This window comes from Diaporthe amygdali (assembly GCF_026229845.1).
Source record: "Diaporthe amygdali strain CAA958 chromosome Unknown NODE_3_length_2959817_cov_65_330692, whole genome shotgun sequence".
Taxonomy (NCBI): domain Eukaryota; kingdom Fungi; phylum Ascomycota; class Sordariomycetes; order Diaporthales; family Diaporthaceae; genus Diaporthe; species Diaporthe amygdali.
Window position 1 is genome coordinate 2,553,985 of NW_026517023.1, and position 13,508 is coordinate 2,567,492.

The following is a 13,508-nucleotide window of genomic DNA, read 5'->3' on the forward strand; positions in this document are numbered from 1 at the left end:
CTGTAATAACATGGGAAAAGAAGAGAGTGTGTAAGTGATATTATTGCCGCATATTATTGCTATGACAAGATATTATTATGTTCGAATCTCGCTCGGGGTCAACCCAAGTAACTATAGACAGGACGAGCGTGAGAAAGGGAGCAGATTAATCTCGCCACTGCCAGCGCCTGGACAGGCGATACTTCTTGTTCGAGCCGTTTACACGCAAGTGTCAACCTAAACTCTGCTTGCCGGGAATCTTGCCCTTTCCTCGCTCTGCCACTGCACTGCAAACCCACTTTCGCATCGGTCCGCTCGGCGCGCGGCCACCGCCCAGCCCTGCATCATCATAGGGCTCGCCTTCAAACCTTCCGGTTACGCAGACGTCCGTTCTGGGAAGCAAGACTGACAAAAAAAGAGCAGGGCATGACGAGGAGCGAGGGGCTAAACAGAAAGCATCCCATGCGCTCTGAGCTTGATGTTTAAACCTCTTAGTTCGGATGAGACGGCCCACGAGCAATACTGTTACCAGCGAGCGAGCGAGCGCATCTTAGTACACATAAGTCCACTGGCATTTCTCTATACCCCACCTCGCACCAGAATCCATTGCCCTCGAGGTGGGTTGAGCCGATGTTTCAATGGCACCAGTGGGCGTTTCGCAATGGCCTCATCTGATGTCGGTCGCTCGGATCAAGTGCCGACCCTCGCGCTGCAGGCACGCGGGACCGCACCCAAACAAGCTCAAATGCAATTCAGGGCAAGTGGACGTGCTTCCCTCAAGACTGCTCGTGGCCGTCTGATGCGTACGGGACGACCTTAATTTTCCGTTAGCCAGCCGCAGGTCTCTGCTTGACTCCTCCGGTGGTCCAGACGACTAACGGATGGCTGTTCATAAAAGAGAGACAGGCAATAGTCCATATCCTCTTTGGAGAGAAGCAATATAAGCTCGTACGTAGGGCGTCACTCTCAAAAATTGACAAGTTGGTCCGGAGCAGCGCAGCAGTCGGCAGATGTCAGTGGTACGACGATCAAACAAATATGCACGGCTGAAAGAATGAATCGCAACGATATGTGTCTTGTTTCTATGCTCATATTTACACGTGAAGTAAACAATACAAAACATGAGTAATTAAGGCGTGGCGCTATGTGCAGTACTCGCTCGTGCCGGCTCGACTCGGACATGATATGATGCTCGCGCGTCAAAAGCATGCTCCTCTTTACTTTTGGTCTTTTCTAACCGCAACATCCCTGGGCGCTCTAATTCCATGTTGTGTCTTGACATACCCTAACGTCTGGCCCTCTCCACAGCAGCGGCGCTCATGTTGGTCATTGACAGACCAGAGGGCGGCGCGGGCGTGCTGGCCCGTGTTGGAGGTGCGGATCGGTTGTGAGCCATATGCGCTCTCACCAGATGACCGGCGGCCAAGGCGGCATTAAGCGACAGCTCGCCGGCCAGCACGATCGAAGCAATGATTCGCGCGAGGCGACGGGCATTCTCGCCTGGAGTGACCGGATGGGCACCGCGCACGCCCAGCATATCCAGCATGGCAGACTGTGGCTCTAAGATGGTACCACCACCAAGCGTGCCAACTTCGATGGAGGGCATCGAGACAGAGATTTGGAGGGAGCCTCGGAGACTGCAGATGTTGGTTAGCAAATGTAGCATAAGTATAGAGCGTCATACATCAGGGGGTTTCGACGTACTTCTTCATGATTGTAATACAGTTTGCACTTTCCACGACCTGGGCTGGATCCTGGCCAGTGGCAATGAAGACCGCGGCCACCATGTTTGCGGCGTGGGCGTTGAAACCTCCGACGCTGGCAGCCATGGCGGACCCGATCAGGTTCTTGTTGATGTTAAGCTCGACAAGTGTGTCAACATCAGTCTTAAGCACCGACTTGACGACATCACCGGGAATGATGGCCTCAGCAACAACGCTCTTGCCTCTTCCTTCGATCCAGTTGATAGCGGCGGGCTTCTTGTCAATACAGTAGTTGCCGGACAGAGAAACAATTTGCATGTCCTGGAAGTCATGCTCGTTCGCCATGACGTCGAGCGCGTGCTCGACACCCTTGGAGATCATGTTCATGCCCATAGCGTCGCCTGTCCTGCTCTTGAAACGAATGTAAAGGTTTGTTCCGGCAATAGTGGATGTCATGGATTGAAGTCGTGCAAAGCGGCTGGTCGAGTTGAAAGCATTCTTCATCACGGTCTGGCCGGCTTCGGAGTCGAGCCACAACTTGGCAGCTCCAGTGCGTTCCAAAGTCTCGAAGGTCACGCAAGGTCCACGGGTCATACCGTCGCCGGTCAACACCGTCACGGCACCACCTCCAGCATTGATGGCCTTGCAGCCACGACTGGCACTAGCGACCAAAACACCTTCCGTCGTAGCCATAGGAATGAAGAAGCTCTGTCCATCAACAACCAGAGGCCCCGCAACACCAACCGGCAGAGGCATGTAGCCGATGACGTTTTCACAGCAAGCACCGAGGACCAAATCCCAGTTGTAGTGTTGGTAAGGAAGCTTGGATCGCTCCAAGACGTTGGTAAAATCTGAAGTAGCCTTGGTGCGAGAAATAATAGCGCGACGGATCTTGACAGCGCGAGTGCAGTCTTTCAAAGTTCTTTCCAGGCTGTGGCCAGGGACCTTGCCCTTGAGTGCAAGAGTGATGATCTCATCGTCGTTCATCTCGGGAACACGCTTCTCAGCAAGCAGCTTCTGAAGCTCCTCGTAGGGACGTTGAGGACCGTCGTTAACGATAGAGACAGTAGAAGCTACGCGTTTGAAGGCCGACGCATCGCTCTCGTCGTCGGTAGCAGCGGGCGTAGGCGGCTGAGCCTCCGTAGGCGATGGGCGAGCTGATCTGTCGTATGGGCCGGGTGTCGTGGGGTCGGAGTCGTTGAATCTCTGTGCTCGCGCAAGCTCCTTGACATTGATCGGGTGGTCGGGAACGTTGGGATCTTTAATTCCCCATCTGGCGGCATTGAAGAGGTAGCCATTCAGAGCAACACTCATGGCCAATGCTATGACGATCCACTTGGACAGAACGGGATCCTCCAGACTCTTGAGTATACTACCAACCACTCGACCGTAGCCCAAGTCGTCCACTTCATCAGTGGCCGTTTGAGGGACCTTGCCATAATGGATCGAGGGGAATTCCAGCTCATACTTGATCGGAGTCAAGATTGTAACTACGACTCCCCGGTTGTTGGCGTTCGTCTGCGCCAGCAGAGTGTCCAACCCATTGGAGGCGACCTTGAAAGGATCGACAGGGGGGTTGGCGACAAGGCCACCGAGACCACCAGCCCATGACGAGATGGTCGACAAGGAGTCAGTGTCCCGGAATGGAACGGTGCAAAGATTGATTGCGTTGATCAGCACAAATCCAGAGACCATGAGAACCTTGAACTTGGGGACACTGGTGCTCTTGATTTGCTTGCCAAAGAGAGACGCGCCGGTCTTCTTGCCGTCGGCCTGGGGCCAGTCATTGTTCTGTGCAACATTCTCAGCTACACGGTGGCTGACACCATCATCCTCGAGGGCCCGTCGCATCTCGATGTGGCGCCTAATTCGGTTGATCTCGAGCTTAATGCAGAGAATCGCAGTGTAGAAGGTGAAGAGCAGGACGCAGTCGAAGAAGAGGATCCATGCGGCGAGGAAGCAGAACTGTTGCAGTCCTCCTTGGACGCCGGAAGCAGCTCCGAGGACGAGCACGACAATTTCGATGACATAGTCCTTAACAATGTCGTAGCCCTTCTCCTTGATAGCAACCTGGATCGCGGACTGGATGTAGTTTGACGTGGCGTCCTTGCTCTTGCGGTTCTTTTCTTGTGCCGCCTTGTGCTCGATGGAGTGATTGAGGACGGCACGGGTGAGAGTAATGTTCTTCTCGAATCCAATCGTGATAACCAAGAATGGCAGACCCTCGGAGAGCAAGACCATGGAGACGGGAACGCCAAGCTTAGTGACGACCACCAAGCTGAACATGAAGGCGAAAGCCGAGGACAAGAGGGTGGTCGCAGCCAGCCAGAAGTTGGAGCCCATGCGACGCATGGACAAGAACAAGGAGACGAAGGTCAGATGCATGGAGATGTACCCGAGAAACATGATAGTGATATCGAGCGCCTCGGCATTCTTGAGAAGATCAATGAAGTCAAACCAGGCGTTCTGAGCCCACTCCACGACGCTGTTCCGTGGGCTGACCTTGGCGGCCTTCATGATCCACATCTTCTTCTCCTTGCCATGTTCGGTCTCGCGTGTCTCCTGGCTTGGGATATCGTTGGGAATCTCCTGCGCGGCGGCCAAGAATTGGGGCGCCTGCTTATAGGGCACAGCAAGGGCCACAGAGGTCTCTTGAGAATAGGTGGTAAGGGAGTTGGAGGTAGATGGCAGCGAGATGATGGAGATGTTTTGCGGTAGAGGAATGGTCTCTAGAAGCGGCGCCGTCTTGGGGGCATCGTCGGACAGCGAGTCGGGAAAGACGAAGGTCAGGAGGGCCAAATGGTCAACGTCGGTCCCAACAACGGCATCTGAGTCCCAGGTTTGCCATTTCCATGCTGAATCAGGCCCAGCGTGTAGACTGCGGCTGCCCTCGATCAAAGAGGGCCAGTCGGCCGTCCTAACGGTTCTTGTCGCATCGAAGAGGCTCTCCTCCAGCAGACCGAGATAGCACGAGCTGGCCAGAAGCGCAACTACGACGATAGTGTGAATCGGGTGGGATGCCGTGATCGCGGAGACAGAACGTAGGAAGGGCGTGATCTTGGTGTTGAGCCAAGAGGGAGGTTTTGCCTGGGAGGCAGGCTGCTCGCCCCGAAATCGGGACGGGAGGAGGGAAGAGGCAATCATGTTGAATATATCGAAGCCGAGCAGGTACTGAGCAGGACGATTCTACATTGAATGCATTTGCGGGGACTGGGGGCTCGTAGTGTCGAGGATTGCGGACGGTTTGAAGGTCACCTGTTGAGAGATTTTGTGAGCATGAGGTCAGACTCGAAGGACGACATATCGGGATGGAAGTTGCCGGATTGGGAAGAAGCCCGAGTATGCGTAAGACGCCATGCCCAGCAGGCAGATCTGACTGTACGTCCATAGATACATGGCAGGGACCAGATAGTCGAATATTGTTGATTCCTTATTGTTGTAGGGTATAGGGATTGACTACGTACCAATTCGCGCCTGCTCTTAATGCCGGCGCGCAGAACCCTTAGGGAAGCTTGCAGCACAGATAGGCTTCAACAAACAGACACAGGCAGTTGGTTGAGCAGAGGAGCAATTGGCTCGCTCTGGCTATGGTCGAAGTCGAAGTCGAGAGCGGAGGGCGAGTGTTGGGATGAGGAGGGAGCGATGAGGTAGGTGGTCGACAATAAGATTCAGCCACACAGCATCGAGCCCAACACCAACCAACAAGGCAAGCGGTTGTCGTGGATGTGTCAATTCGACACAAAGGACAGGGCCGGCGATGTTGATGAGTAGTAGTAGGATTTCTTGAGCGGTGCAGTCAGCGGGGCGTAGTATCCGTCTGACAAGAGATATGGGGAAGTAGGCGACGATGGGAGGGAGGGAGAGAGAGGCTCTAGGGCTAGGAGGTGGTCGGGCAAGGTTGAGAGGAGACAAGGAGGCTGCTGGTATTGTATCTATCTGGCTCCGGCGGCGATGGGCCGAGTCGATAAACCAAACGAACTGGGGCACCGGCACACAATACAAGACGGCGCAGGCTCAGGCGCAGACGCAGGCAGATGAGATGGTCCGGGGAGCGGAAAAGGTGAGAAAGAATTTCGAGAAAGATCCCAGAGCTCTTGGCAAGAACGCACCACGCAGTGCTCCACGCTCTTGCAGGCTGGCGAAGCCGCCCCGAAATGGCAATTGATGCCCCACACTACGCAATCTCCATGCCGGGTCAGGGATTTCATTGGCCAGTGTTGGGCAGAGGTTCCTGGTCTAGCTGTGGGGGGGCCCCTATGTGCCCTCTGCACCAATCTCTCTGACCTGCCGTACTGTACGTACCCGCCAACTGGGGCGACAGTACATCTGTGCCCAGGTAAACGTGGGCCTTGCACCGGGTAACTCTGGGAGGTGGGCCATGTATCTGCGTACCCATGCATCCATGTGGTCCAGCTACATACCCTGCCACTTCCAACTTTTTCTATGATGGTTTGCAAGAGCTTCCCGCGAACCTTTTCTTCTGCCTGTGAGTCTCCTGCCTGCCTGCCTGCCTGGCTGTTTGACAGGCATGTACCTGCGTACTTTCGGTACCGTATTCCCGCTATGATTGCGATTGTCCATACCGCGTCTTGATATTGTGTTGCACTCCCACATTCAACCCCCTTTGTGCGGTGCTTTGCCTCGCAGAGTCAGTCGACAGCGCGCCAGGACGGGGAAACTGTTTCTCGTGCCGTGTCTCATCCATCCCACTGTTTTTGCTTTTCTGATCGCCACGGCCTGCCCCAGCGAGCAGCACCAACAGCACCAACCGACATCACGCCAACCAGACAACAACTCATCAACGCTGCCCCGACGTCGCCTTGACTCGAGTCGCGGTGTAGAGCTGCGAGGTTTGGCTATCTTATCGCCTTATCCGCCCAACGAGGTGCCGTCCTGGCTGTGGGGTCCTGTGGGGCGGGGCGGGCTGCTGCTCTAGCGAGATGCGAAGGCGCGGTAAGACTCGGGCAACTGTCGGGGCGGCCTGGGCGCCCGCTTGGTGATCCCCTCTTCTTTGCTGCGGCCGTCTGCCGTTTGTTACGTGACCGTTACTGCCCTGTATGTGTGTATGCGCACACAGAGTCCCTTGCCGCCGATGTAGTGCATATGCGCAGAAATTGCACAGGGGTCAAAAATGCCCGGAGTTACTGCGCACGTGTGGCCAGTAACGAGTGCAGCACAGCTGGGGAAACCGACATGCGACAGACAAACAGACTGATAGAGATAGACAATCGCGTAGGCGATCGTGGCCAAGAGCCAGAGCTCATTCTTCAGCCGCAGCTTGGTAGACTTTACTGCCTGACTCTTGACTGGCTTGACAGCTGCAGAAGATGCGTGCCTGCATGGGAAATTTCCTAAATTTACAACATCCATGGCAACCATGGTCAGAATCGGTGGCATTCTGTCAACGCAGTAGGGGGCCAAATGCTCCCCACCAAGTCCTCGAGGCTAGGATAGCCCCGCGACCTCAGCTCCTGGATCTGGATCTCTGTTCTGCCAGGTCACTGTCACGCAAGGATGGCCGACGTGCCGACTTCTCCATCGGACTTCCTAGCATCGGAGTTCTCGAATGGCATCTTGGGTCGTCAGGGTCGTTTGCTCCGTCGCATCGGACGAGTGAAACATCATCTCAACTCTCCCCCACGAGATCAAGATGACACTGAAACATGGGGAAACTGAGCATCACCTCAGCATCCAGCAAGAACTAGCTGGTGCAGTCCGCCTCGGCGGAAACCTGGGCAAAGCATTCGAGCCATCGCCCCTCCAGCCATCGCACCTCGGCTGGGCATTCGCGTAAGAGGCGAAGCAAAGTATAACACAAGGATGAACTGCGATCCAATCCAATCCCTCGTGACGGATGCATCCTTGGAGTGACAATCAGCCGAGGCTTACACCAACACTCACTCAATCAATCAATCAAGCCCATGCCGTGTCAAGCCGCAGCCTTTAGCCTCTGAACCTCCTCTCCATCCATCCTGACAACCTTAACGCCGCCACCAGCCAGCCCCTCCTTGCACTTCTCCCACCCCGCGGCGTCGACCGCCCGCGTGCCCTCCTCGACCACGTACGTGACGAAGCCCTCCTTGGCCGCGTCCGCAGCAGTGGCACTCACGCAGTAGTCGAACGCCAGCCCCACCACATACACGTGCGTGACGCCCTTGTCCCTCAGCGTCTGCGCCAGCCCAGAGTCGCTCACCCGCGGGCTCGTGAACGGGTCGTAGAAGGCGCTGTACATCTCCACGCGCGCATCCGTGCCCTTCTTGACCACCACGTCGACGCCGTCAGCGCGCAGCTCGGGCACCAGCTCCGCGCCCTTGGTCCCCTGGACGCAGTGGACGGGCCACAGCCGCGTTTCGTAGCTCTCGGAGGCGTTGTGCGGGTTGACGACGGTCGCGCTGTCGGTGAAGGGCTGCTTCGAGGTGTGGTTCGCGGCGAAGGAGATGTGTTCCGCCGGGTGCCAGTCCTGGGTCGCTATTCGCACGCCGAAGGAGGGCAGGGACAGGAGCTCGTTGACGGTGGGTGCGATGTCGCGCCCGTGGGGGATGGCGAGCGAGCCGCTCGGCGGGCAAAAGTCTTCCTGGAAGTCGACGATGATAAGGGCAGGGACGAATGGCGAGGACGGAGGAGCCATGGTCGCCGTGCTTGTCGCTGTAATTTGAGCTGTCTGGCTCCGTGTGTCAGAATTGTCGAGCATTTGTAAATCGAAGTGAGCGATATGATGTCTTATATTTTGTCCGTTATGCATGGCGGAGCGCGGGGTTCTTTTAGCTCTGGAAGCCTTAAGAGCTTCCGCGCACCTCCCTGCAAAATGCACTTGATTATCGTAGCACAAGCTTCGAGACCTCGTCAGCTTGCCTTTCAGCTTTGCGCTCCTTAAAGCGCAACCAGCCCGTAGCGTCAAGCCTACTTATTGCCTTTGATTTCCATCTTCAAGGTTGATTTCCTGCATTTTCTGGATGTTCAAAGTCACCAAGACAGATCCTCACCATGCATGGCAGTGTTTCCGGGAGATCACAACCTTTTTTGTGTATCATGGCCGCACCTGCTGTATGTGGATGAGTTGAAAGCTTGATAGCCTTCGATCAACTTTTGTCTTCATAAGCCCTCGGTGTCTCCCACATGTTCGAAACTTTATTCAACCACCTCGGCGATGCCGTGAAAGAAGGGGTTGGGATGGCTGTCACAGAGATGAGACTCTTCTGACTAGGAAATGTCCATTTTTGGGTCACGTAACACAACCGGCCGCCATAATGAAAGTGAGCTTTCGCATCGTTGGGGGGTCAGAGTCTTTCAGGATGCGGGCTCACGTACCTCACGCGCGTCAACAGGCAGGTGGGAAGAAGACCTGTCCTATGCGACCCTTCTGCAACACGGCTCATGCGCCTAAACGAGCCACTGCGAACAACAGCTGTCAAGGATTGCCCGTTTGACAGCGTGCCGTTCAGCCAGCTGTCTACGGGTTCAAAGAACACTGCGCTCGGCCTTGACTGGAGGCACCCCTTTATGCCATGGACTTGCGGCCGAGGAACGATTTGCGAACAGGAGGGGCTGTCTTGACTCGCCGGACCAGACTCTTACCTGTGATTTAGGTCTCTCCTACAACATATTATCAACCCTCAGAAGCGTCGAGTGGACTGTCTGGGACCATCCGCCATAATGGGTAGGAGGGAAATTCTTCACGGTACAAGATTTCCAGTGCAGGGAAAGAAAGAGCAGAAGGAGGTCGTCTCTCCCGGCACCGCCTGTTTGAGCCGCAACGGCATTGAGGGCCCACTTCCGGCCCGCATGCTAAGCAGGCAGTTTCCAGTTCCGTTCTCCAGGTCGGAACGCCGAGGCGAGGACGGCGATATCATCGGGTGGGCTCCACGACTGCTGACCGTGACGAAGAAAACTTACGGTGTACGATAAACTCTTTCGGACTGGCCGTACAGGATCATGCTAGGCCAACACAGTGAAGGATTTTTTTACACAATCTAATCGACTCGTAGAGGATATGGCCGACTTTTATCTCCGCCCCGACGGAGATCGAGCTGCGACGTCGCGAGTTTGTCTTACTCGGATCCGACTCCGAGCGCCGCATGCAGAGTCATACGTGACAAGTGCAACGTGTTTGACAGACGCGCCCGTGATCATGAGACTAGAATGCTTATTTGCAGTCAGCTCCGATATATACGGTACGAGCCGAAAAGTCTGGTCGTTGATCTGGACCATCAGCTTTGCAAGGGTCTGGTCTCAATTCTGCGGACCCACACAAGTTTAGATACCGAGTCGAGACCCTCGAGACCTTCGAGACGCCTTGGAGCTTCATGCAATCAACCGAAATCTTGCAGTGCAGGTTTCTCTCGCCACGCAAACATAAAGAGTTCATATATGTTTGCTCAGGCTAAAGTGCAGACGCGGTCTTGAGATAGGCTTTCGCGATGATGATGGCTACACTGCCGGGCAAATAGCGTCATCAGGCAAGCAGAGCGGTCATGCACGCAGCCAACAGGCTAAGACAATGCAAGCTTCAGATTTACCCATGGACGCTGCAAAAGGAATTATTAATTCTCCAGGGGGTCGGGTGCGGTCTTAGCGGTGCTAGGCGGCTGTTCGGCACTCGCTCTTCACCGGGCCCGCAACCGGCATCGCCTGCCTCTCAGTGCCATCGTGCTTGCTTGATGGGCAGGGAAGTCTCCACTTTTGGGTGTAATCGACTCTTGCCTCAGTGATCAAATCAAGCCCTCATCCGCTTGCCGCTTCGGGAGATTTTCACCCAGGAGGACAACATTGTCACTTTGTTCGCTTTGCTCTCATTCTCGTTCTGCAGCATGCTACTACTCTCTACTGTCATCGTCAATATTCTATAGCTGACATCCAAGAGTCTTGCTCTACTCACCACACACTTACACAAACAGGCTTTACCGACACCTCGGCAACCTCCGCTCCGCACTTACTCAGGGCTCGGCGATCTCGAGCTTAAGCTTAACTCTGTCTTGACGGCAGCACGCCTGTACAGAAGGTCGCATACAGGCTGTCTGAGGACAGTGGCACATCGTTGCTATGCCTGTTAGCCCAGCTATCGGCGGCGATGCAATCGACGACGAGAAGGTACACAATACCTCGGGGAGCAGTGTGTCCACCACCACGGTGAGCTCCACAAGTCTCCACAACCTCGATGCGGTAGCTGTGACAGACAACAACAAAGGCGCAAGTCAGACCCAAGGAAATGGAATCGCCAGGCCACACTCAAATCACACTGCAGACAATGTCGACGCAGCTGCGGCACAGGTCGCGACACCCAGCGCCGATGCGCCACCAGCTTCGGAACAGAGTGCCAGTGGCGCAAGATCGCCCGAGGACCAGCGCACAGCCCTTCAGACGGCGCTCATCATGATCTCACTCTGCTCAGGAGTTTTCCTGGCCGCCCTGGATGTGACGATCGTCACCGTAGCCGTCCCGAGGATATCTTCTGACTTCCACTCCACCGCGGGCTACACATGGATTGGATCAGCTTACTTGCTCGCGAACGCCGCCGCGGCGCCCAGCTGGGGCAAGATATCTGATATCTGGGGTCGCAAACCTGTGCTGTTAACCGCCGTGGGTGTCTTCTGGGTCGGTTCGCTGCTGGCAGGTGTTAGTGTCAACATGGGAATGCTCATAGTCGGTCGGGCGGTGCAAGGTGTCGGCGGCGGCGGCATCCTCATCTTGGTCAATATCTGCATCAGCGACTTGTTTTCTATGAGAAGAAGAGGGCTGTACTTGGGAATCATCAGCTTAGTATGGGCTCTGGCTGGTGGCTTCGGGCCGGGTAAGTTGCTGTGCATACCCGTTATTTGGCTGAGACATGGCTGATACTGACCTCATCGCAGTGCTTGGCGGCGTCTTCACGCAGAAGACCACCTGGCGGTGGTGCTTCTACATCAACCTGCCGATCTCAGGGTGTGCCATGATCATCCTGTTCTTCAGCCTGCACCTGCATAACCCGCGCACGGGCGTAAGGGAGGGTCTCGCGGCTATCGACTGGCTTGGATCGCTCGCTATTGTCGGTGGCACTCTCATGATTCTCCTCGGCCTCGAGTTTGGTGGCGTCACGTTCCCGTGGGACTCTCCAACCGTCATCTGCCTGATCGTGTTCGGCGCTGTACTCGTCGGCATATTCTTCGTCATTGAGCTCAAGATTGCCAAATTCCCAGTCATCCCGCTCCGCATCTTCAAGCACCCTTCGAACCTTGCCGTCGTCGGCCTCAGCGCCTGCCATGGCTTCGTTTTTATCTCAGCGAGTTACTACCTGCCGCTGTATTTCCAGGGTGTCCTCGGCGCAGACCCACTGTTGTCTGGTGTCTATGTGCTGCCCTTCACATTCGTCCTGGGTGTGGCAGCAGCAGTGACAGGTTTTCTTATTAAGAAAACCGGAAAGTATGTTCCCGCCATCATCTTTGGCTTCTTCTTCATGACGCTCGGTTACGGCCTGTTTATCAATCTCGACCCATATGAGAATTGGGCCAAGATTGTCATTTACCAGATCATCCTCGGTCTCGGCGTGGGCCCCAACTTCCAGTCCCCCCTCATCGCGCTGCAGACCACGGTCCAGCCGAGAGACATAGCAAGCGCAACGGCAACCTATGGATTCGTCCGACAGGTCTCGACATCAATGTCCGTGGTGATAGGAGGCGTCATCTTCCAGAACGAGATGCAGAAGCAGTACCCTACCCTGCTCAGCCAACTAGGACCAGACATTGCGGGCTTGCTCAGCGGATCCAATGCGGCGTCGAGCGTTGAGGCGGTAGCGGCCCTCCCACAGCCCCAGAAAGGCATCGCCCAGAAGGCCTACTTCAACGCCATCCGGATAATGTTCATCTTCTACGTAGCCTTTGCGGGGCTGGGCCTGGTCATCAGCTTCTTTGTGGGGAGCCGCAAGTTGACTAATGAGCACACCGAGCATAAGACCGGGCTACACTCGCTGCAGCCTGTGCGGAACCAAGTCGGGGACGAGGAGAAGAGAGCCGGTGAACCTGGAGCTGCAGGCGGCGTGACAAGGGAGACCAGGGCGGGCGAGAACGGAACCCAGGAGGCTGCTGGCGATTCCCGAGAGACACGGTCATGACTGTGAAATGTCGAATTAGGACATGAGGGCGTATGGTTTTCGGTTCACGTGCATTTACGGCGTTGCTTAGCATCTGTCCCCTTCAGCGAGCATTTGCATCGGGCTTGGGAAACGGGGCCGAGCAAATCCGTGGCATATTGGCCATGGAATATACATACCGGCCGACCATAGAATGTAAAAAGACAGCCGAAATAGTTATTTATGTTTAATGGTATTGACTCAAGGTCATCAACGAAGATGCTGTCGCTCGCGGCTGTACTGGAGAGGAATTTTCTGTGACTAGCGGTGGGAAGTGAACCATATATGTGCCCCACGACGCCGTCGACGGCTAGAACGGGAGCATAACGGCCAAAGTCTATCTATCTGTGCGTAAGCTGACATACAGCTGGGCGTTGCACGGCTTGAACCTTATTTAATTGTCCCTTATGCTCTAGTCCCAAGCCATGTGCAACTTGGACAATCTCTTTTGACGTTACAAAATTGACGACCGTCATATGGCCCACGGTATCATGGGGGAAAGCAAGCCATAGAACACATGTGGATGTTGACTATTTCTCCTCCCCAGTGTTTTTTCACCGCTGCCCATCCGGGGCCCCGGATTCCCAACATGCTTACAGTAGGCAACTCCGCATGCGGAGCCCCTCGCCGTGCGGTGGGGAGTAGTTTGCGGGGGAAATGTCAGCGAACGACACTCCTCCTGCGGGGGATTAAACCGAACTTGGAAATAGATGGAGACCAGCCTC

General features: G+C 55.3%; 3 protein-coding genes across 3 annotated transcripts; 1 reads left to right on the plus strand and 2 right to left on the minus strand.

The window, feature by feature from the left end:
* Positions 1-1,264: 1,264 nt before the first annotated feature.
* On the minus strand, positions 1,265-4,826 carry J7T55_003179 (uncharacterized protein; the record flags this gene model as incomplete). The annotated part of the gene is made up of 2 exons (XM_053138330.1): positions 1,265-1,616; positions 1,684-4,826. 2 exons carry the CDS (start codon positions 4,824-4,826, stop codon positions 1,265-1,267), a joined length of 3,495 nt encoding a protein of 1,164 aa, XP_052999045.1.
* A 2,785-nt stretch (positions 4,827-7,611) lies between these two features.
* On the minus strand, positions 7,612-8,373 carry J7T55_003180 (pyrazinamidase nicotinamidase; the record flags this gene model as incomplete). Its single annotated transcript, XM_053138331.1, has 1 exon — positions 7,612-8,373. The coding sequence occupies one exon, from the start codon at positions 8,371-8,373 to the stop codon at positions 7,612-7,614; it is 762 nt and encodes a 253-aa protein (XP_052999046.1).
* A 962-nt stretch (positions 8,374-9,335) lies between these two features.
* Positions 9,336-12,765, plus strand: J7T55_003181 (major facilitator superfamily transporter; the record flags this gene model as incomplete). Its single annotated transcript, XM_053138332.1, has 4 exons — positions 9,336-9,578; positions 9,668-9,771; positions 10,733-11,469; positions 11,531-12,765. The coding sequence occupies 4 exons, from the start codon at positions 9,336-9,338 to the stop codon at positions 12,763-12,765; spliced, it is 2,319 nt and encodes a 772-aa protein (XP_052999047.1).
* Positions 12,766-13,508: the final 743 nt, after the last annotated feature.